Source organism: Tetranychus urticae, chromosome 3 (assembly GCF_039701765.1).
Source record: "Tetranychus urticae isolate SD_2017Ah chromosome 3, NJAU_TeUrti_SD_1.0, whole genome shotgun sequence".
In the NCBI taxonomy this organism is placed as follows: Eukaryota; Metazoa; Arthropoda; class Arachnida; order Trombidiformes; family Tetranychidae; genus Tetranychus; species Tetranychus urticae.
Window position 1 is genome coordinate 9984880 of NC_142960.1, and position 24244 is coordinate 10009123.

At 34.5% G+C, this 24244-nt stretch overlaps 3 protein-coding genes across 5 annotated transcripts; 1 reads left to right on the forward strand and 2 right to left on the reverse strand.

Annotated features, from left to right (window-relative positions):
* Window positions 1-2429: 2429 nt before the first annotated feature.
* On the reverse strand, window positions 2430-7927 carry rempA (intraflagellar transport protein rempA). Of its 3 annotated transcripts, none has more exons than XR_001570373.3 (4): window positions 7348-7927; window positions 6497-7272; window positions 3467-6424; window positions 2430-3346 (listed from the first exon to the last, which is right to left on the reverse strand). XR_001570373.3 is itself a non-coding variant. In XM_015937640.3 (3 exons), the coding sequence occupies exons 1-3, from the start codon at window positions 7754-7756 to the stop codon at window positions 3713-3715; spliced, it is 3897 nt and encodes a 1298-aa protein (XP_015793126.2). In that variant the 5' UTR covers window positions 7757-7920; the 3' UTR covers window positions 2430-3712. The 3 variants fall into 3 exon arrangements, 1 of the variants encoding a protein (XP_015793126.2); XR_016199758.1 differs by having other exon boundaries at window positions 2430-3360; window positions 7348-7891; XM_015937640.3 differs by having other exon boundaries at window positions 2430-6424; window positions 7348-7920.
* Window positions 7928-8003: 76 nt separating this feature from the next.
* LOC107369665 (mitochondrial coenzyme A transporter SLC25A16) lies at window positions 8004-9841 on the forward strand. The gene is made up of 6 exons (XM_015937641.3): window positions 8004-8362; window positions 8450-8542; window positions 8668-8801; window positions 8875-9166; window positions 9236-9367; window positions 9433-9841. Exons 1-6 carry the CDS (start codon window positions 8317-8319, stop codon window positions 9696-9698), a joined length of 963 nt encoding a protein of 320 aa, XP_015793127.1. The 5' UTR covers window positions 8004-8316; the 3' UTR covers window positions 9699-9841.
* A 1599-nt stretch (window positions 9842-11440) lies between these two features.
* LOC149093331 (uncharacterized) lies at window positions 11441-15462 on the reverse strand. The gene has a single exon (XM_089269061.1). The coding sequence runs from the start codon at window positions 15377-15379 to the stop codon at window positions 13865-13867; it is 1515 nt and encodes a 504-aa protein (XP_089125187.1). The 5' UTR covers window positions 15380-15462; the 3' UTR covers window positions 11441-13864.
* Window positions 15463-24244: the final 8782 nt, after the last annotated feature.

Sequence of the window (24244 nt, forward strand, 5' to 3'; positions counted from 1 at the left end):
AAAGTTCAAATGTCTATTCCTTTAATTATCTTCAGCTTTAATGATAATAATAACAAAACTCCTAATCACTTGCAATTGATAAAATGTTACTAATTTACTTGATTCATTCAAACCTTCCATTGCAAATACATTCAATCATTGATTATTCAATTGACTGTTGGTTAACAATGGTTTTCAATTGATCAGTGACATAATCAAATTGTCAGGTAATATCCAAACTCATAAAGAAAACCTTTAATCACAAATCTTTTAGGTTATTATATTTTCAATATCTAAATATACATCTTGTATCAGATGTTTGATTATTTATTGTGGTTTATTTAAAATGATGTTAATATTTATTTTAAAATAAAAATAACCAGAAAGATTAAAATAACCCAAAGATCTGGTACAAAAATCTGGTTTCATCTTGGCTTTAGTTTTGTTTTGCTTGGTTTCTCTGGTTGTAATTAACTCAGAGCTTTAATCACTCATATTGTGTCTACAATCACAATTATACCTTTCTTACAATGTCAATCACTAATCAATAATGAAACAATTGTTGTTAATGACCTCACATATGAAAATAAATATTGGCATGAAAAGGCACAACATAATGTATTACTCAATTTTGTCATCTATCATTCAACTTTCAGTTTATCATCATAATCATCAACAGAATTATGAATATCTTCATCATTTTCATCATCCTCGTTAAGTTCATTTTTGTTATATTTTCATCTGTACACACTTTTTTGGCTTGAATATGAAAATGCATGTAAACAAGCGATGTTTAAAATTGCGAGAAAATTAATGTTTCCTTATTACTTTGATCAACCAAAGGAAACAATTTAAATACAATTGGCTGATTGCAATCAATAATTTAGGTAAACATTGGTGCTGATTAAAATACAAGTAAACGTAAAAGCTTTTAATTGTTGTATCTTTTGGCTTTCAGGAGATGGTTCAAGATGATAAAGGCAACGTAAACTTGCTCCACTAACTGTACTTTTTTTTCATACGCTTCCATGAAAAATAATCATTCACAGGATGATTATGATGATGATGAAGACGAGAAAGACGAGGAAGATGATGAAGATGGTGGAAAAAGGAAAGAGAAGAAGAAAGAAAGGAAAAGTTCAACAACCCAGAGATGAAAATATCGATCTTGAACTATTCCATATAAAATAATAACTTGACTATTTTTTTCCCATTGTTACCAACAATATCAACATTAACCAACAACGCCATTAACCATTATTACGATACAATTAACTACAAAAATATAGCTCAATGGTTGGTTAATTAGGATTGTCAACTGGTTAACCAGTAACTCTCAGATTTGCAAAGCTAAATCATTCCCTGGTTCAAACAATCGCCTCATCTTGCAATGTAAACCATAATTATTGCTCTTATCCAATCTTATCAATTGAGTCTCTCTGTTTTCATTCATCGGTTGATAACTTTTAAAAAAGGTTAATTATTTAATAGTATTGATCAATTTGTATCCTGGGTTGGGTTGAAATGCATTTATAAACAATAATAAGGAGAAACATTAAAAGCCATTAAATGAAGCAATACATTGAACCAGATTATTGAACCAACCATTGAAAGTAAGCTAATTGTTGACTCTTCCGTGTTATTAATCAGACAATTATTTTAATTTAACCTGACAATGTAAAGGTTAGATATTTTTGTATTGTTCAAGGGAAAGGCTTAAGAAGCAAATGAAATTAAACCCGAACAAAAAAGAAGACAAAATCTAGGTTGATTCAGGTTAACGAACTATTGATCCAAGGCAAAATACAACAGTCTTACCAGATTTTGTGGCTTACTTTTTTCTGGTCATTTTTTTGTTTTCTTTAAACAAATTAATCTTGATTATAAAATAATGAGAGTTAAATTGTCGCTTTTAAAATTAAATGATCAATACAAGTTTATTTTAAACCTGTTCAATATATTTTATAACAAGACGAAAGTTGTCTTGCAAGTTAAATTGTATTTTTGCCTGCTTTCTGAGTTTCATTGGTTTCTATTTGGCTACTCAGGTTATTATTTTCACCCAACAATCAAGGTTCTTCAATTTAATTTTTTGCTGTATTGGTGAGCAAATTGGAATCTCAGTGAAGGTTGATTTTTGTGTTTGGGTTGTTGGTTTATTGTGAAGTTTAACAAATTTAGCAATTGATAATCAGGGTTACGTCAATGCAAAATTTGAAGAAACATTTGAGTTTACAGTTGATCATGAATTGAATTGTGCAGTTGATGACGGGAAAATAGCAAAACAAAAGTAAATTATGTTTCACTCAATGATGATGATTATCCAAGGATGACCTTCAAACAGAATTAATCAGTGTAAAATGACTTGATAAATGTTGATTATTGTGTCTGTTTGCAGTGAATGAATGTGTGTGTGCGGTGAAAGTGAAAGTTGAAAGCAAGAAAAAAAAGTAGGCTGGTATTTAATCATATTTTTTTGGTGGAGAGAAAATAATTTCAACTATTATTATTGCATCAAAGTAACAATATTACAGATATTAACATTGATTGTGAGTACAAAATTGATCTGAAACTGGAATCTGGTTGAATCGCGATAAAAATTAAAATGTAATAAGCAAAAGTGCAATAATGATTATTGCAAGGTTAATCTTGGTTTGGGTTTGATCTAGAGGTACTATTTTCCTCTGGTAAAAATAACACTAAAGAAAAGATGGTGAAAACGAAGATGATTGAGAAGGAGAAGAATAAAGGCAACATCATGATTCTTTCTTCTTCTTGCTTCTTCTTCATCATCATCATGGATCCTAGGAGGTTGAACCCAGATGAGATTGATCTTGGTTTGAAAAGGTCGTTGACTTAAAGGCCTATATGGAAAGACTTTGAATGATGATAATGGTGATGATGAAGAAGGAGAAAGATGGAACAGAACTATTGTAAGAGAAGAAAGATTATGAGGAAAGAGAAGGGTGGGAGAGGAACACAGAGGGAGTAGTAGGAGGAGGAGGTGGGAGAGATGAAACCGGGTGATCCATGAATGGTGATCGATATTTCGTGGAGAAGCATAAAATTCAATGAGCAACCATTTTTTATTAGGTGTGTTCCTGAGTTACTCTCTGTGAAAACCATGAGAAGTTAAACTTGTGCCTTTTTTTATTTGGGCACAAAATAGCCTTTTTTTCGGTCCACTCTTTCAGCATTTCCAATTTGTCCCAGTGATTAAACTTTTAGTTTATTTTACCAATTATTGCACTGTCCATGTAAACTTTATATTGGCGCTTTTCATTATCTAAATGAAAAGGTGAACGTTTTGTTTTGTTTTTTTATCTGCTTTTGCATTAGTTGCGAGGTTTTGTGTGATGAAGATTAACTGGAGAGGGAAAACTGTTAACAAAGTAACAGAAATTAATAAATGGTTTGGCTGATAAAAAATATTAATCACTGGTAATAAAGCGATTAAATTTTGTTGAGTATCTTTAACATTACCGACCAAATTAGTTTAATCACTTTTTTTCTCCTCCAACCGATGGTTATATAAATAAGATGATGATTATGCACTTCAGGTGATGTGTTTGTGTGTATAAAATAAGATCATTGGATTGTTGAATGGCAGAAATTCATTTTGATTAGATGATAAAATTAAAGTTGGTCTTGGATTGAATTAATTTTCAACTAGACTTTTGACTAGATTATGGTTAAGTTTCCATATTTTTCACAGATTAGTTTCCATTTGTTTTCAAGATGTTTCTCCGTCCAAAGAGTGACCTTCTCTGGACATGAATCTTCTCAATTCTTGTTTGGCTCCAGCTTTCTTGTAAAAAGTAGCAATTAAATTATCATCTGAATAGTTGACTGTTTGCAAGTAATTGGCTGCAATCCGGTAAACAGATTTATCTCGCGCTATATTGGCATAGTTAACAACTTTATCAGTCGATCCGGTTCGTATTAGAGATTTTAATGAACTGACTCGATCACCAATTGAATTGTATAGCCTTGCGGCAACAAAATATTGTCCTTGTTGAAGTGCAGTTTCCGCTAAAACTTGAATCAACCGATTATCACCTTCTTTAGCCATAACACGATCAACTTTTTCCATCAATTTTTCATTTATTTCTATATTATAATCCAATATAAGATTTTGTATTAAAGATTTATCGCCTTTTGTTAACAAAACCAAATCAATGACAATATCAATGATTTCAGAATTATTTTTCAACGCTTCAAGGGCTGAGACAATTGTAGCTTCTGAAACATCACATGTTACTTGAAAACCAGCCTCCAATTTTTCCATTTCTTTGGTCATTAATTCTCGAAGGTCAGTCCATCGACCGGTTTCAAGGCAAAGTCTAATTGCACCATCTACAAGATCTGCTTTATGATACAACTGAATCAGTAAATTGGTCTCAAGTGGCTCCTCTGTTCCATGTGTTTGCTTCAAGGTTGATATTGTTGAATTGGGTAAACGTTCAAGAAAACTGAGGGCATCTTTCCGGTTCCCATAATTAACAATTATTTTAACCAGTTCATTAATTAAATTGTTTGCCTTGCAAACTCTTATAGCGTGGTTAATGGCTCCACAGGAGAGATAGTATCCAATTGACTCGGAGGGTGATGTTGGTTCAAGATGTCGACCCAAATGAAGTAAAGCGGCATCTTTATTGGATTTACTCTCAGTTGGTTCCTCCAAAATGTTGGACCGGTTATCCTTTGTTCCAACGGTATTATTTAAATCTGCCATTAGTGATTTAGCCTTCTCTGTTTGTCCAGAGTAACACAAAAGCCGTACCAAATTATAATAATCACCAGCTTTCTCATATGATTCCAAAGCTTGATTGCTATCTCCGAGACTTTCACAATATTGGCCCCACCATCGACACAATTGAATACGGTCTTGTTGTGAAAATTTTTCAGATGATGATGATGATTCAATTGAATGTGCGATACAATAATTTTCCAATAAAGTATTTCCTTCAATGTCAAACAACATTCTGGGAACTTCGAAAATGTGAGTTGCCGACATTTCATAATATTTGATGGCTTCTTCCAAATTACCTTCTTCCAGTTCCAAATTTTTGGCATAATTGTAGCAAACAGTTTTAAAGTGAAGCTTATCAGTAACCTCAATGGCTCGCTTCCATTCATTGCGATTTTGATAATATTTGCTCAAAGCATAAGAATCTTCCGATTCCTTGAGAAAATCTTCTGCTTCTCGGTGAAGTTCAAGATTCATAGCGAGTAAAGCTAAAGCTTCCGATTCATTGGATAGTTTCTCTCGGACATCTTGAACAACTCGAGCATTTTTCATCTTAGCCATGCAATAGAGTCCTGTTTTGATGTCGCGACATTTAACAGCGATTCGAGCCAAGTTGGTCCATATTTTGTTGTTGTTGCCTTCTCGTTCACCAATCTTTTTAATGATACTGTTTAAATCAATATTGGTGCTTGTAAGAAAGTCAACCATTATTCGAGTTGTTTCTCCACTCAAGTCTTCAAACTCTTCCAAAACTTCACGAACGATGCTGCCATTTGGTCGTGGATCCATTAAAAAAACGTAAGGAACTTTAAAACCAATCAATCTACAGCCGGGGTCAACAAGCTTGGAAGAGTAAAGTTTAACGCTAATCTCATTATCGCCACTACAAAGAAAGATGTTTAATTTACCAGAACTGAGAGTACAAAACAAACGACTTTCATTTGTTGACCAGATTAATCGGCTAGATTCACTCAGCTCATGATTTACTTTTGCTATAAGATTATTTGAAGCATGAACAACATAAATATCAATGCCATATAAAATAAAAGCAAAATGGCTTCCTTGGTTGTTCAATTTAACTTCTTTAAGTTCAATAGTTGTTTTTGATGATGAATTAGACCCTGACATTGGAGGCGGTGAAGAAAACGAGCGATTGGTGGACGTTAAATTGTCTGAATCAACTGAATCTTTACGATTTTCACTAGGCAGATCTAAAATTTTGGGACCAGATAAAATGTTAGCATTGGCCCCATCAATTCGATAAATATAGTAAACATAAAGCGATTCCAGTTTAAGTAAAATTAGAAGATAATCATGATTGAGATCAAATGTGTGCACAGAAGGTTTCTCTTTGAACAGACTTGTGTCCAACTCAAAATTGAATGGATTATTAGATGGCAGATCTGATATTTTGTAACATTGGAGAGTACAAGCTTCATCATTGGATTGATTCAGTGTCCAAATTGTGTCATAATGCAGGGCAAACCAGTGAGATGCTATTGGAGCCGCTGCTTCTCGGATTAGATCAGGATCATGAGAGGTTCGGTAAATCATCAAATCTTTTACTCCAGTTGATTTAATTGCAACATAAGATGCGTCAGTGCTAACTAAAGCTGACCGAATTGGACTTTGCAAATTAAGTTCATAGCATTTATTTTCCGGAATCCAAAATAACTTCAAAGCTTTAGCTCCTGTCTACAAAACAAAACAAAAATTGATTAAGAAAGAATTTTGAAAATCATTTTTCTCTCATTCTGAAGTACTTACTTGAACTAAACCGAGATTAGAATTGTATGATGTTATTATTGATTGTTCCTCTATCAGATAGATTTGGTTGCTATTTGTTGTACAAGCAATTTGATTCGTATTTGAAATCGAAAGAGTTTTAACATTTCCTTTTACAGAAACTTGGCTTATCTTATTAAAATCTAATCCTGAGATTCGCTTCCAAATAATTATTAACCCATTAGTAGTTCCCGCAACCAACAATGTTTCACTGCAATCAAGACAACTGAGTCCAGCCCAATTCGAATCAACAGAATCAACCACCATAAGGGCTGCATTATGGCCGGTTTCCAGTTGCCATAGCCGTATAACACGCTCTCCTGAGGTGCAAATGGCTATAAGTCCAATTGATTCGTCGACCATATTCACAGCAACCATATCTGAATTGGTTCCTTTAACGTGTCCACTTAGTTTAATCTTCGATATTTCCGAAAATTCCTCAAAAGAGGATGACGAAACAGAATATTGACAAAGGAATAAGTTATCAGTGACTAGAATAATTCGGTTTTTATGTGCATTGTAAATAATTCGACGGACTCCGTTATCAAGTTGAATAACATCACTGATGGATCCTGTTGATACAGTGTACTGATGAATTATACCTGAACTGCAAGCAATCAGAACTCGAGGATAGCGAGTTTTCGAGGTAACAACAGTCAAATCTGTTGGTCGATCGACCATCTGGTAGCTATAGGTTGATGTTAGCATATTTGTCGTTGAATTATAATCCCAAATAACAAGAAGTCCAGAACTGTTGACTAAAAAGAGAAAAGTATTAAATAAAAATGAAGATAAATTATCAGTGTTAATAACACAAGAATTGAAACTTTTACCTGTAATTAACTTATCTCCAGGGTCAATCCAAGCCATATGAGCAATCCATTTAGAGTTTAGCAAAATATCTTCATTGCTTGTAGAGTAAACCCATTTACATTGCATTTTTTGGACCAGAAAACAACCAAGATCACCATTTTCCCAAGAAACTGCCAAAACTGGTAGTTTTGGATGCCATTTGAAATCGGCGACATGAGCTGATGATTTAACAGGTATGGATGAAGATAAATCATTGTCAGTTTTTGTTTCAATCACAATTCCATCCTCATTGAAAAGTTTTATTGTACCACTAGAGTTATAAACAGAAACGGCTAAAACTGGGATCACAGTGGACCAAGAACATCGACCAATTTCACAATTGACTAAACTTGAATCGTCAATGTTAAACTCTATATATGAAGTTGTCATGATGATATTAACACAATTTAGAGGAGTTTGACTAGTCAAGAAATGAGATAATATAATAAATAAAGAATAAATACGTCGAACAATAAATTGCTCGATTTATTTGTTTTGGCCATTTTTCTTAGTTACAGTTTCGGATAAAATATCAAAACAAAAACATTCAACAACTTTACTAGAGTCCTCTATTAACTGTTTTAAGAAGTAAAGTTACCTCACTTTGTATCTCCAAATCATATGTAACTTACTTAAATGTAAACATAATCAAATTAGTTAATGTAAATACTGTTTCAATATCAACTTATACTCGATTCATTTTGTATCTGTTTTGTACAGTAATCATTCGATAAAAATTCAGAAACTGCTATTCTTTGTATCAATTTAAAAGAAGCATGCTTCTCACGTGTTGTCATATTACATCATAAAGAGTAACGAACCATGCTTTATTTGAACTTATCGTCTTCCCGGTAATCTGCCTTTCTTGATTGACCTTAAAGTGCTTTTTTTGTTGTTTATTATTTGGTATTCAATTTGGACATTAATTTAAACAAATCAAACAAAACACCATGAAGGATGTAGATAATAAACATCTAAAAACCTTCTTAGCTGGTGGTAAGTATTTCATTGTTTTTATTGCGTTCTTACTCTTGTTCTGGTTCTAGAATATTTTATTGAGACAAATTTTCTTCTATTTCAAAGGTATCGCTGGTATGGCTTCAAAAACAACAGTAGCACCGTTGGACCGAGTCAAAATACTCTTACAAGCTCATAACACTCATTATAAACACAATGGTGAGTTTACCAGAGATATTAGAGAATTTACGATTATGTTGGTTAGAAAAATACGATTAAAAGCTGAATTGGAAATTGTCCACTGTTTTATTCAACATTTCTAACATCGATTTTATTCATTTTAGGTGTATTTAGTGGACTTCGAGACATTGTCAGACGAGAAAAATTCTCAGGACTTTATAGAGGAAATGGAGCTCAAATGGTGCGAGTTTTTCCCTATGCAGCTGTTCAATTTTTTACTTTTGAAATTTATAAGAAGGTGAATATCCTTTAAATTACCAAATTTGATTGTTTTAGATATGGTACTAATTTTACTACCTTCTGATTCACAGCATTTGCTGACAACTTTTGGTAACAACCATTTTTTGAAACTATTTGCTGGTTCAGGTGCTGGTATTACTGCAGTCATCATGACCTATCCATTAGATTTAGTTCGAGCTCGTTTATCTTTCTCAGTTGAATTCGCCTCAGCAAACGGTGCTACTGCAGCTTCTGGATACTTTTCATCTCCTCCTGGTCTCAGAATTTGGAGTTGTATTAGAAATATAGTGCAGAATGAAGGAGGATTCGCAGCTTTGTACAGAGGAATGACGCCAGCCCTTTTAGGGATTGTACCATATTCTGGTAAATCAAAATTGATTTAATTGTTTCTATGGTCATTCAATAATTCTACTTTTTTTTCTTTACCCGAAGGTCTCTATTTTTATACATTCGAGGAGTTTAAACGTTTTGTTTTGGAACACTTTCCTCATTGGTGTGGAACATATGTTGATGACAAATTGTTGTTGAATATTCCATCCAAACTTCTTTGCGGAGGTCTTTCAGGTTGGATACAGAATTATAACTAAAGCGAAGAACTTTTTATTTAAAATTTTTTATATCCTTTTTAGGCGCTGTTTCCCAATCATTATCATACCCATTAGATGTGGCTCGACGAAGAATGCAACTTAGCATGATGCAACCTGAAACTTATAAATACAGTAAAGGAGTTCTGTCTACGCTCATAATAACATATAAAGAACATGGAATAGTCAGTGGACTTTATAGAGGCATGTCTATCAATTATCTGCGTGCTATTCCAATGGTTGCTGCTTCATTTACCACTTATGAAATTATAAAACAATATCTTGGATTGGACACTAGTATTAATGCATAAAAGTAGTTGAATCACGACTCTAGGTCACTAGTCAAATCGGTTATTTAGTAACCATTTCTGATGCATTTCTCAAAGAAATTAATTTAAAAATTTATGTTAATAAGTTACTTAATATTTCATTAAATTTTCATTACAATTAAGTATCTGTTCAATTTACAATTTATCGTTTGTGTATCCAACGGTTTTATAATAGCTTCAAGATTCAGAGTTTCAGGGTTTATTCTCAGCAATAACTTCCTTTCAAATATAGTGGATGAACACTACTTAAATACTACGACATTATTATCAATGCTTTACCACACTTTTGCCAACCAATGGTAAAATTAATAATGAATAAACGAACAGGTGATTGTTGTGAATTGCATTCAAGTTTAATTGTTTTTTAGCTGAAATTAATGATAAACTAGGTCAGCCATGAGCCGGCGTAGTCTGAGCGAGTGTTTGAAATTAGAGTAAAGATAAATTCGAATGATTTTCCAACAAGGTTTTTTTGATATTTTCTAAAATAACAATTCTATCAGATCTTATAGGTAATCAGACGAAAATTTGAAACCCAAATTTTGATAAATGAGTTTGAACAGACACTTGAAACGAAATATGACTGTTTAGTACCTGGAAATATTTGGTTATGCAGATTATTATAAAGTTAATTGGTTATTTAAACACAAATCTCATATGTGTTAGAAGGATATATCTTATTAGCTTAATTATTACCTTAAATTTTCCTGGATTGAGTTACATTATTTTATAGCCCAGAATCAAATCTAATGATTGGTCAAAAAATGATGATTGTAGGTGTTATTACCATTATCGCAACATTGTTACTCAGTTTTCAAGCCAAAGGCCAAAATCAAGAGGACTGTGCAGAAATTGAAGAAAGTCTTCGATCAACCGTGTTTACCAACAATTTTCATTGACAAATAATAAGTTGCAGCTCTCTAACTCTTATGGTCACACAAAGCAGTCGATGTAACTGGAAATCGCAGTGATATGCTGCACAAATAGAGAGTTTGATCACTCAAATAAGTCGTTTTCTGTAGATGAAGAAGATCATCTCGAAGAGATTACTGCGTAAAATAAAGGCTGCGCAAGAAGTAAATACCGATTTTGTTTTTGTAATTTTAAGGTATTTACTTCCTGCGCGTCCTTTAGTGAGGACTATGAAGAGCCACAATTAGAACGTGTTGAGAGTAAATTGTTTATATTGTTGTTGTTACCATGATTGTTTGTGGCCAATTGAACTGAAACTGTTGAGAGCATTTAAATTTCCAGTCGAAATTGGATCCAAGTCCGAGATTAACTGATGAAACGAGTAGAGAAAAGTATTGAAGAAACATTTTTACTTGAGATTCTTGATTAGTAAAGAAATGATTTTACTTACAATTTGGTGGATCAGTGAATCCGGTGAAATTTTGGCAACTTGAATGGTAACTTGATGGGAATGGAGTTGACCGTATGTAACGTTCACTTGACATGGGCAATAAATGGGGACCATTTTTATCCATTAGTTTAGATTCAATGCGATCATTTTTAATTAGACGATTAAAATCATTCAATGTAATGTTATAATTACTTGAATTTGAATTGGTGATGTTGACTCGGTTAGATGTTACATGATTGTTGGCTAGAGTAAAGTTAATTAAATGTTGATGGGAATTGTGAAGATTTGTGATTGTCTCCTGTGGTGAATGGTTTAAATTGTTTCCTGGTGAAGTAAAATTAAAGAGGGCCGAAGGTTTAATATAAAAAGACTTTATTTAACTCTTCCGAGTCTTCGCTGACTCAAGGAAATATTGACTGTGTTCGGTTACATTTTCAGATTCATTTATATATTAAATTTTATCTTGTTATTAATCTTCTATCTTTAATTGTATCTAAAGGAGAGGGGTGAACAATCTAGTAATCTATTTCTAGAATTCTCTAGGATAATCTTATCTAATTAATCGTTACATAATTTATTATTTTAAGTGTTTTATTATTTTATTGTTTGACATCTCCCTGACGCTTTTCTGAACAGTCTCTGTTCTGGATCCACCAATTTATGTCTTTGTTTTCCACCAAGAGATTACGAGCTTCAGGTCCAGAAGGTATTTGTCCATAAAGGCCTATGAGTTGATGGTACTTGTGGTATAGCTTTAACAGGTACCGGCTTATCTTTTCATAATTTTTGCCATCGTAAGGTTTATCTGGTCTTGTCTGTTGCAGTCCACCAGTGTCAGGCATGAAGAATCGAATCAATGTTTCCAACGGAGCTGTTCCATATAATTCTTGAAGATTTACTAGTTCGATATCGTACTGTACGAGATCTGTGAATTCGAGGTGGAGTCTTCCTGTTAATTCTTGTGCATCGCCCCAAATGATGGTTCTTCTGGATTTCATAATTTGTATTAATCGACTTCTTGCTTCCGAGAAAGGGACAGCTGTGTCGGATCTCAACTGACTGGTATGAATACTCATCGATGCTTCAGTGTAGCGTAGATCTGATGAGAGTATTTCAGCGAAATAGAGGGTTTGTATACCAATGGCTCTTACGAAGAATCCGGATGAGAATACCATTTGTGGGAAACCATACTTGATGTCTATTCCATCGGTTACAACAGAAACAGTTTGCTTTAGATCGTCAGCGGGACCAATTGGGACTAAAGTTTTCAGGATCTCTGGATTAAATTTACCAGTTTCTCTCCACCAAGTCTTTGCATATTCATCTCTTCGTGTCTGCTCTTCTTGTTTGTGACAGCTTCACCGGTGACTCGTATCTTGGGTTCTTTAGGGATGAGTTTATCTGCAAGGAATCTGCAATTTGAGGACAAGTGTAATGGTGAACAGCATACAGCACAACTCTGACAGTCTTCTCTTCTGTGACCCACATCAAAACAGATGGTACAATGATTTGGTGGCAATGGTTTAAGTGATTTTACGTCTCGTAAAGTTATTCTTAATCTACTTTCTCCTTTCTTCAAACTTTCTGGATCTTTAGCAGCTACGGTGATTTTGGCGAATTTTCTATTGTGTAGTTGAGTGGTGTAGATGCTAAAAGTTGTCCATTTCAAATTTTCAACTTTAGCTTTACCAGAGTCGTCGAAGAATCTTCTAGTTTCCGAGACCAAGACAATAAAGTACGAACAGAGACTTAACGTGATGCATTTAGGAGGTTCCAATGGGAGATCGTACAAAAGAGGGTTATTGAGGATTTTTGACGAACTAGGAAGCTACAAAATAAAAGTGAATAAAAGAAAAGGAATAAATGATTAGTTAATAAAGTTCACTTAGAATAATGCTCTCATGAGAATCATGAGGTTCAAGGAAGGGTTTGGATTTAACGGTTTTATTTCGAATTATCGGCTTTTTTGATCGGCGTTGGTCTCGTTTCCTCGGCTTTTGTTGGACTAAGGATACAACTATCGGCTTCCTAAACATCATTGTAAATAACTGCTGTATGACTAAAATGAACATCATAAGGGCAATAATGCTTATTGCAACTATCATAACATAGTTTTTAACAGTGTCAAACAGAGTTTGGGTTTGGATTGGAGCAGTCTTATGTTGAGAAATTAACCGTTCCAAGTATTGGATGTTTAAAGGAGTAAGGTCGATTTGGGTCGGTTCGTAAGGCATCAATTTTAAGTTGATCATGTTAGTCCATGAGGATATCTTTTCAGAGTGTAAAATTGTCAATGATGAAACAGTATAATTTGTGCTTCCAATTGTAAAATTTAGCATTCTTGAGACTTTGATGACTTGATCAGGACAGCTTGCTGTGATTCCAAATAAGGTGATGTTATGTCCGCGGCAATAAATGTAGAAGTATTCATCGACTATCTTCAACTGTGTTACTTTCAAGGTAGCGTCGGATGCTTGTATACAATTGTGTAATTCCCATAGATCAATCAGGGTCTTCGAACAATATTCTTTCCATACAAGATAGAGGTTTGACTTGGATAGTTCTTCTTCACCTAATTCACAGGACTCTTGACTAGTTTGATTAACAGCAAAGTACTTTGGGCCTTTGTAAACCTTGGTACAGATTTCGGAGTCATTTCTAGTGATTAGTGTGAATGGGTCTCCTTTAACAATTTTGACATCAGGATCAATCATCTCAACTGAGAATTTCAAATTGATTCGGAAATCCGTGTCGTTGACTAAGGTTGATGAACACTGGATATTTTCTATCTTATCCAACCTACATGACTTTCCACAGGGTAATTTGATTTTCGAATAACGTCGAATAACTCTGGGATTGCATCTTTAGGTTTTTCTTTTAGTTTGTTGAATATTTGTTTGAGTTGTAGTGTATTGTGGACTATTTCAGAGTTTTGGAACATTGAAATAGGTATTGTCTTTTCCAGAACATCGATTGAAAATTTGAGTTCACTGATTTCTTCGGTTATTTTTCTTAGATTGTCTTCGATGGTTTTCATTATTTTTCCTACTTCGGTCTTATATTGGATGTCTATTTTACGGTAATCGTCTGTGAGGACGGTTGTAGTTGGTTGAATTAGGTAGGTAGCTGCACCTATTACTGATACGGCCAGAAGTGTCGTTGTAACTGGATCTAGTCGTTTATTTCTTCTTAATGCTGGACAAGCACTCTCGATGGGTGATTGGAGCGTTTTGAGAGTATAATTCGTGCAGTAACTATTCAGTTTATAGAAGGCTAGGTTTATCATTCCGTTTCGGCATGCAATTTCAGGAGGGCATCCATGAATGTTATATTGTGGGTAGTCGTTGGCATATTTTACACATTTATTAAAGCTTGCGTTTTCTTTGAACCGGTGGGAAAAGGCAACTTCGCAGCTATAATTTTGATTTCCATAAATTTCCCAAAGAGACATGTTAGTTATGGTTACGAAGTAAGGAAAATAGGAGATGTTATCTGAATACGGGTATGGTGGTAACTTTACACAAGGGCTCAGCAACAGAATAGTGAGATCAATCATTTTTCTCCCTATTGTGACTGAATGCTCGGTTTCTCGCCATAATAATAGAGTACCATACTCGAAAGTATTGATCGGTGTTTGAAACAAACAGAGTAGTATAGTGATGATCGAGGTTACATTAGTTGGTCTTTTCGATTTAGTTATCATTTGAATATATGGTTTAATCTGAGCACCATGAACTCGTACTGGTAGTTTGTCAGTATTTGGCTCCTTAACCAAGTAAGTTGTTTGCCCAATTTTATCCACGATTTCATACGGACCTTCGTATTTTGCATCAAACTTGTTGCTTCTAACGTTTTTCTTTCTGAGTATCTTATCACCTATTTCGTATGTCTTTAATTTCTTAGTGTTGTCATGATGTTCCTTTTGTTTAGCCTTTCCTTCTTCAGAATTGATTCGTACACGATCTCTTATTTCGGGCCATGTTTTCTGCACGTATCTGATGTATTCTGGGATCGTTGTCTTCTTCTCTTTACCATCAAGTTGAATATCTACTGGCATAACTGGTTCTCTTCCATATATTAGGTAGAAAGGAGATACTTTCATGCTTTTATTAACACTTGTGTTGTAAGCGAATGTTATCAATGGTAATGCTTTTACCCAATAAGAAGGATTTTCATGGCAATAGTGGGCTAACATTTGACATATTGTGCCATTGACTCGTTCAGTTAAGCCATTAGTCTGTGGATGGTAAGCTGTAGAGAATTGCCATTTTGTTGACATCATTTTACCAATTTCAGTCATTGTATCAGCAATAAAATTTCGGCCTTGATCGCTAAGAATCTTCTTTGGGCAACCATGTTTGCAAATAAGGTTTTCAATGATGAATCGAGCGGTGGCTTGTGCACTTTTATTGGTCACTGCCTTAGTCTCTACCCATCTTGTGAAGTAATCGGTAGCAACGATTATGTGTGCCTTCCCGGCGGAAAGAGGCAGTGGTCCAATTAAGTCAATGCCGACCTTCTCGAATGGCTGAGAAACAGTGATTGATTTGAGTGGAGCGTCAGTGTAACCAAGTCCACGTTTGTTTTGTTGACAACTTTGGCACCTTCTCACGTACTGAGTGATCATCTTGTTCATTTTGGGCCAATAGTATTTAGATCTGATCTTCTGGTAGGTTTGATATAGTCCAGTATGACCAGCGATCGGATCGTCATGATAGGCTTTCATGACTTTGTCTACTAAGCTCTCTGGTAAGACTGCTACCCATTGATGTCCATCCTCAGTGGTTATTTTTCGTTCAAGTACACCGTCTTTGATTCGATGTTGCTGATTCAACTTTGCTCTCTCTTTGTCGGTTAGAGTTTCACTATTATTGAACAGTTGAAGTTTAGCCAACACGAACGGGTCTTGTCTTTGTTCTTTAATCAACTCTTCGGTCTCTTCATTCGCTTCCGAAATTAAGAGCGTAAATATATCGTCCCCTTGCTCAATTTGATCGAGTTGTAATTGGTTATATTCTGGGTCGATCGTTGGATAACGGGATAGACAATCGGCATCAGCATGAATTTTACCAGACTTGTAAGTTATTGTAAAATCGAAGGACTGCAAAGTTAATGCATAACGCATGAGTCGAGCAGGTAACTTTGCTTTAGATCTGAGGAAACAAAGGGCACAATGATCGGTTACCACTTCGAACATGTTTCCTTCTAAGTAAGGTCTGAATTTTTCGACAGCATAAATAATAGCAAGACACTCTTTGTCTGAAATAGGGTAATTTTCTTCAGCGCCACGTAACTGTCTGCTAGCGAAGGAGACTGGGTTCCATTTGTCGTTATGCTTCTGTAGTAAGATTGCTCCGAGACCAACATCAGAAGCATCAGTTCTAACTTGAGTCTCTTTTGTAGGATCAAAATGAACGAGAACAGGTGCAGTTGTAAGTAACTTTTTCAATTTCTCGAAGGCAGTGATTTGATCAATCGTCCAAACGAAAGGTGCTTCTTTCTTGGTTAGTATTGTTAGAGGTTTGGCGATTTTAGCAAAGTCTTTGATGAACTTTCGGTAATAAGAACACAGAGCAACGAAAGATCGAACGTCCTTAAGGGTGACCGGAGTAGGAAAGTTTTGAATTGCACGAATCTTTTCTGGGTCTGGTTCTTGGCCTGCCGAGCTTATTACATGACCTAAGTAAAGTATCTTAGTCTTGAAGAAGTAACATTTAGAAGGCTTTAATGTTAATCCTGCATCTTTCAATGCTTGGAAGACTTGTTTTAGACGTTCCAAATGTTCATCGATGGTTTTACTGAAGACAATGACGTCGTCTATGTAAACCAGGCAAATCTTGTATTTTAAGCTGGCTAAACAGACATCCATCAGTCTTTGAAAAGTTGCTGGGGCGTTACATAGTCCAAATGGCATCGTCTTGTACTCATACATGCCAAAACCAGTGGTGAAAGCTGTCTTCATTCGGTCTTCTGGATTAAGTTCGACTTGATGATAGCCACTTCTTAAATCCAATAGGCTAAAATATTTAGACCCTTGAAGATAATCCAATGAAGTGTTAATATCAGGTAGCGGGTAAGCGTCTTTTACGGTGATGGCATTGAGCTTGCGATAATCAACACAAAGTCTCCAATCACCAGTTTTCTTGTTTACCAGGACCACAGGTGAACTCCATGGGGAAAAGGATTCAGTGATAATTCCATCACGTAGAAGTTCCTGGACGAGCTGGTAGGTAATTTCTCTCTTCTGAGCACTTTGTCGATAGGGTTGTTGAGCAATGGGTGGATGATCTCCAGTGACAATTTTATGAACAAACTTATTTGTTCGTCCAATTTCCTCGGCTGTAACTGCGAAAACTTTGCGATACTCATTGGCTAGTTGCATCAGCTTCTCTTTGGTTTCAGCAGTTGCGGATTCATCAATGTTTAATTCCAATTTGGTATGTGAGTTTGCCATAACTAAATCAGTCTCCAAGTCTTCAACTTCTTCATCGGTTGACAGTTGACTATCAGAGGAAACTTCACTCAAGGCACTTACTTCACTTTCTTCACTTATTTCAGGGGTTTCGGATGCAGAGGAATTATTTGTAATGGCTTGAGGATTATTGATAACTATCTTGTCTGTTCGGTTATCAAAGTTGATACCGCATGGTTTGAGGATATCTCTGCCAATCAAGATGTTTTGCTTACGCGGAATGAGCGATGAAACAGCTACATCAGTCTGCACGAGTAAGCAATGTTTCTTGTCTTTGAATTTGAGCGAAACAGTAGTCTCTCCTACTATTGGCAAGCTATGTTTAGTAGCGGATTTAACTGTTTGATTACCCCATTTTCAGATTTTTAGTCCTAGTTGTCTAGCAAAGGAATCTTTGATCAAAGAGATCTCTGCTCCTGTGTCTATGATAGCTAATGTTTTCACGTCATTTACTTTGATTTTGTCCATAGCGAAAAGAACTGCTGCACAATTTACAGTTTGTTCGGAGTTTGTATTGCTCACTACACTACAGACATCTCTATCTTCTATGCTAGAGTCTTCAGAAGAACTTTCACTTCTAGCGATAGCTTGGACTGAAAAGCACAGATGAAAGTGGACTAGAGTGGACTAATTGTTTAAACTGTAAAATTTAATTATTTCCCCCTGTAGTTCACATAGATGTCAGCACTCCAAAAAAACAAAAAACTCGAGGATTGACTGTATTTAAATAGATAAGAACACGAGGAACCTAAAAATATACAGTCACGGACATTAAGTTTCGTAAGTAGTATAAAATTGCTGGCTCCAGCAGCAATGAACTTAGTGAAAAAAAACTTATTCATTGATTAACCACAAAATTTGAAATATTTATTGATTAAAAGAAAGTAGCGATGATCATGATTCATACTCCAGAGAGTATTCAATTGCTGTTTGGACTAAAAACTCTACAAGTATGTCCGAGTCCGATTTTTTTTCAATCTTTACACCAAGAATGAAATTAAATCAAAAACTTTTTGGAACGGCACATAACCAATCACTTTTTCATCACAATCATAATTATGATATAAATACATCACAATATAAATATTCGTCGATGTCCATTTCACTATTTTCATGAAAAACTTCCATTACTTTAGTTGATGATTTGGAGAAATTTTTGAAACTTTTGAAACTTATCCGAATGATTGTAAAACTAAACTGAGTTCATATTGAACACAAATTTAATTAAACTTTAACTATTGCAATGTAGACAGGATTTAGGAACTTGACTGGATGAACTTCTTTTGTTTTTCTTCTTGTTTCAAACTGATTTTATCTTGCAGATATTTCCTTATTTGCTTTTTATTTTGTGAAACGTGACTTTGCAATTATCAATCAGGGAAATGATGAACAATTTAGCTTCCAGCTATCCTGGTTTTATCTATATTGTTCAATAGTCTTAGTTAATTTGATCTCTTTTTTCATGAACTTCGAATTTTTTATTCTTATTTTTACAAGTGTCTTTGAATATTTATGTTTTGGAGGACTTATTTTAGAATAGGTACGTGCGACATATCGTCCTTCCTCATTTTTGTCCTGTATACGATTAATACAATTATCATGGCGAATAGTTATTAAAATTATTGTATGGCTTATTCTTCACTGATTTTTGTATAAATTCTCAGTTTTGGATCGACTAAATCAGTAGTTCATGTTCAACCTTCATTCATCATTGTGAATCAACGTTTTTTTATTGAAAGTTTCAAAGTTAACTTAGTTATTTTAACCGTTAATCTGCTTTACTGTGTCCAGCCGTCTTTTGACTTAAAGTTAATTTGCTGTATTTTGGTCTTTGGTTATCTCGGTTTCTAGCTGTTTTTGGAATCTTTGGATCGGTTGCTGTCTTTTTGGTCTTTTACTCTCTCAATCATTTTCTATCTTTTGTTTTTTGGATTGATTGCTGTCTTGCTTTCCCTGGTTGTCTCCAGCTTTGGTATGTAATAATTTTGGCCATTTAATAACATTTATTAATAATAACCATTTTGTGGACAATAATTTCCATTTAAATTAACTAAAATTTAGTTAAACTAATAATTAAATAAGCACTAGTCCAATTGACCAAGCACTAGTTCCAGACATTTTCAAGTTACCACTTTGGAGTCTTAATTTCAACTCCCCTCAATAATCCTTTAGTTAAAACAAAGTATTTGTTTTGCCGTTCTGACCATTGTTAAGAATGAGAAATAAGACAGGGGAATAGACAGAATAAAGAAAGAGGAGAATAATTTGGACCATTTCTCTTTCTCAACTTAAACACTTAATTTTTGAATATTATAGGTAAAATTCGGTTTTTTTTTCTGGACTGATATTTCGATTTTGGTTTATCTCTATCTTCAAAAAAAGCTGCCTTTTCTATATATATTCAATTGTAAAGGGTGTAACAAACAAAACTGTCTGAAGTCTAAATGTTGACTAAACCTAATTGGGTGCCTGTTATCAATAAATTTGATAACAAAATTGAAAATTTACTCCATCTATGGTCGAGTGATGACTTCAAGACATTATTTTCACTAACATTTTTAGTGAAAATTAGGTTTTGTTTGTAAACAAATAAACAGATGATTTTTGTTGATTCATATTGAGTCTTTTTTGGTGATTTTCATTCAATTCTAGTCAATTTTCTTGTTGTTTTTTGTTGATTTTTTTGTTAATTGTTGATAATTCTTGATTTCACATTCTGAGTCCTTGCTTGCTTTTGTTGACTATGTATCCCATTGAAGTGTCAGTATTTGTGGTTGAGGAATATTTTCGTTATTTTTTATTGATTCCTACGGTCCAAGATTTGAAAAAACATGTAATAAATAAAGTTGAGGAAATTTTTGATGTCACGATCAGTCCGGGGTATATCAAAGATTTGGTTTCAAAGTTCAGATCCACAGGCTCGGTAAAAAGGAAAGCAACTGAACCAAGACCAAGATTGCTTGCCTTAGAGGAGAGAATTTTAGAGTTGATTGAAGAGGATGATAGTCTTTCTTTGCGTCAAATTGCGATCAAAGTGGATTCCGATCATATGACAGTTCAGAGAGTGTTGAAAATCATGGATTCCATCCTTATAAGCCTATTGAGGTTCAGCGATTATCTGCCACTGGTAAATGTAAACGACTTGATTTTTGCACTAATCTTCTTGTGCTTAATATTTATTTGATAACATTTGGTTCAGCGATGAAAAGATATTCTGTTTGTCCAAAAAAGAGAATCATCAGAATGGTCGAAGGTGGGCAAAAGAGAGACCGACGTTTTTAAACAAAAGAGTTACTTATCCATTGTCTGTGCACGTATGGTGTGCACTCTCAAGTAAAGGGATTATCGGTCCATTCTTTTTTGAGGCAAACGTCAATCGATTTGTTTACCAAAAAATGATAGACTTGGAATTTATTCCAGAATTACGACGTTTCGGTAATTTAGAAGAGTTTTGGTTTCAACAAGATGGGGCTACACCCCATTGTACCAATTATTCAATCGAATTATTGAAAGTATATTTTGACAATCGACTTATTAGTCGTAATTCACAGATTGCATGGCCTCCATCTTCTCCTGACCTTAACCCTCTCGATTTTTATATTTGGGGATTTCTCGATGGAAAAGTAAAAAGATCAGAACCAAAGACAGTTCTCCAAATGGAAAATGCAATAAAAACTGAAGTGAACAGAATTGAAACATCGATTTTACCAACAGTTGTTGAAGATTTCAAAAAAGGCTTAAATTATGCATTGATAATGCCGGCAGTCATTTTGCTGATTTATTAAAATAAAATTTCTCTTAATTTTTCTCTTCTTTCTCTCTTTCTTTTTCTCTTTCTTTTTCTCTTCTTTCTCTCTTTCTTTTTCTCTTTCTTTCTCTCTCTTTCTTTCTTGTTTATTAATTAAATTTATTTCTTATTTTCACGAAAAATTTACTTAAATTTAATTTAATTGACAATAGATGGAGTAAATTTTCATTTGTGTTATCATATCCATTCATAACAGGCATCCAGTTAGGTTTAGTCAACATTTAGACAGTTTCATTTGTTACACCCTTTATTTTCATTTTGAATTGTTTTTGTTATTTTTTCCGTTAATTGAGATTTTTGATTGGGATTATCACATCTTTTAAGTTAGTTTATATCTTCCCAAACTCTTAGTTCTCAACCTATCAGTAAAAAGATTCCGAAAAATAAGAACAAGAAGCCAACTGAAATTGAACTTGTTGACGTCCCTAATTCAGCTCAGCACAAGTCTATCAATATGAATGAAACTCTCAAACGAAAAGTTGAGGCTTTTAAGGTTCCTAAATTGCCAGGACACTTAAGTAGCTCTTCTTCTTCTTCATCGTCGCTTTCCAGCTCTGATTCAGAACCCCAGGCGAAGAAATCGAAGGAGAAGAAGCAATATGATAACAAACCCATTGAAGTTAACTTATCCAGAATACCTGGTAACGCTAATAGAAATGATGCGCCACCTTTCTATGGCAGAGATGCATTCGCTGCTTCTTCAAACCTTATTTTCTTCACGGTTCCTACATCAAAAGGTAGAATCGGACATTTCAGAAAATATTGGTTCAAAGAGTCAAAGCCTCAAGTCAGCTATGATGGTGGAGACATTGATAAAGATCAAGTTCCAGGACTGATAGATTGGCTTCGTTGAACCTATGGCAACTGGGACAAATGAGGATTTTAGTGACATGGTATCTGGATAATACATGGATGTGCGGATCTTGAAAAAATTACAAATTAATGATAAAACAATTAGAAGAAAGTGATTGATGCATAATTTTAGTAGAGAATAAATATGTAAAAGACTACGAGCTGTACAATATTTGTTTTTGAAAAAATAAAGAAATTTCAGTTCTATATCAAAAAACAAAATTTATTTCAAAACATTTGATTGATTAAAGCAATTTTATACTACTTCCGTACATACGTAAGACAGATACGCATACAACTGATCATCTTATCAAAGATTCTTTAAAATTAAATCTAAATTGATTAGATATGTAACTATATGCGTATCTTGTTTTGGAAGTTACAAAACTTAATGTCCGTGGCTGTATAAATTGTTATAATTTATGGTTGAAATTAGTAAAGAAGGGGTTACAACACGAAATCCATGTGGTTGGAAGTTGTTCTAGTAGATGAAAAGTATTTCTCCCCAGAATCAGTATAAAACGTGATAGTAGGAATACCAATGATCTTTTCCGCTTGGTCAACAGTGAGGTCTCTCTTAGCTGGGGTTCTTTCACGAATGAACGACATTGTAAGATATCAAATATGCAGATGTGAATCGCGCAGTGAGGGAAGTCTGTATAGAAAAAAGAGATGTATGATTCAATCGAGAATACAAAACAAAGGTTCAGTTATAAGTATAGGTTCAGGTTTCCACCTGTTTTGCAGCAATGACAAACGCTTGTACATCTACAGGGTGTTATTAAATTAACTCCGAAAGTTTAAATTTGAATTTCTCGTCAACTACTTGGGCTGGAGGACTCAACAAAACTAGAATAGATAGCGCGAGCGTCAACTTAGAGGTCAGATGCCCAGATCACCTCGCATAACCAGTTCCAATCCTCCATTTTGTTTTTATCCAGTAAAAGCTGCAATTTCAACTGTTGTATTCAAAAAATTGCTTTTTCCAACGATTTTTTGTTTTTTATTCGATACCAATTAAAAAAGGCCAGAGAACATTTCGGTTCGCTTTCTTCTCGAAAAAACTTGATATTAAAAAATTTTCATATTCAGTAAAATTAAGGTGAAATCATGTCATTCATAGTGTGCACGGAGTGCAAGACATTTGTTGGAGTTACATTCCTGCCAATATTTGACAGAAGTTCAAAGACGATTGCGATCGAAATTCAATGTTGAAAATCCTCCATCGGATGAAACCATAAAATAAGTTTATGAAAAATTCTTAGCGACTGGCTACGTCCATGATGATTATAAAGGTAAAGCTGGCCACCCAACAACTGTCCACACACCTATAAATATAGAGAAGGTTCGTCTTTATTCCAAAAACAACCGTTTGTCAACTTTGCAGGCTGTTGTGCAAAAACTGGAATCAATTTGTACGCCGTTTGGCAAATGATGCATCAGGATTTAGATTTCGAAGCATACAAAATCCACGTGTGCCAGTTCCTAACACAGACTGATTTTGCAAACAGGCCTGCATTTGCTGATTTAATGCGGAAGAAGATCCACGACGGATACATTGGTCCGTACAAAATCTGGTTTACCGATGAAGCGCACTTTTATCTGAACGGGTTCGTCAACAAGCAAAATCATCGAATTTGGGGTAAGGCAGCACCTTATATGGCTGAGACTAAACCACTGCATCCTGAATACGTCACCATTTGGATCGGAATCTGTGGAGCCGGACACACAGGCGCTTATTTCTTTGACGGGATAATCAACGGTCAAAATCAAAATGTTGAACGATTTTGCCTTTCCCTATATGTCCAGACAAAATGCGTTTGATTATTATTATTGGCAACAAGATATTTTTACCTAGCTGCTTACTGTAAATAAGATTACTACTATGTCTTGCATCACACCAATTTTAATAAAAACTCACATTTCAGTGTCTGAAAACGTATCGTAAAGAACTTGCGGGCCTCATTTGAAAAACTAACAAAAAGTGATATCTTTGAGAAGTCAGGGAGCAACTAGTATTTTACTACCACGCA

Excerpts from the sequence above, each read along its gene's own strand:
- rempA (XM_015937640.3), bottom strand. The coding sequence starts at position 7,756 with ATGACAACTTCATATATAGAGTTTAACATTGACGATTCAAGTTTAGTC. Across the intron at positions 7,273-7,347 it reads TGGAGATAAGTTAATTACAG|TCAACAGTTCTGGACTTCTT; the intron begins GTAAAAGTTTCA and ends TTCTCTTTTTAG. Across the intron at positions 6,425-6,496 it reads CTAATCTCGGTTTAGTTCAA|ACAGGAGCTAAAGCTTTGAA; the intron begins GTAAGTACTTCA and ends TTTGTTTTGTAG.
- LOC107369665 (XM_015937641.3), top strand. The coding sequence starts at position 8,317 with ATGAAGGATGTAGATAATAAACATCTAAAAACCTTCTTAGCTGGTG. Across the intron at positions 8,363-8,449 it reads AAAAACCTTCTTAGCTGGTG|GTATCGCTGGTATGGCTTCA; the intron begins GTAAGTATTTCA and ends TCTATTTCAAAG. Across the intron at positions 9,167-9,235 it reads AGGGATTGTACCATATTCTG|GTCTCTATTTTTATACATTC; the intron begins GTAAATCAAAAT and ends CTTTACCCGAAG.
- LOC149093331 (XM_089269061.1), bottom strand. The coding sequence starts at position 15,379 with ATGACTGAAATTGGTAAAATGATGTCAACAAAATGGCAATTCTCTACA.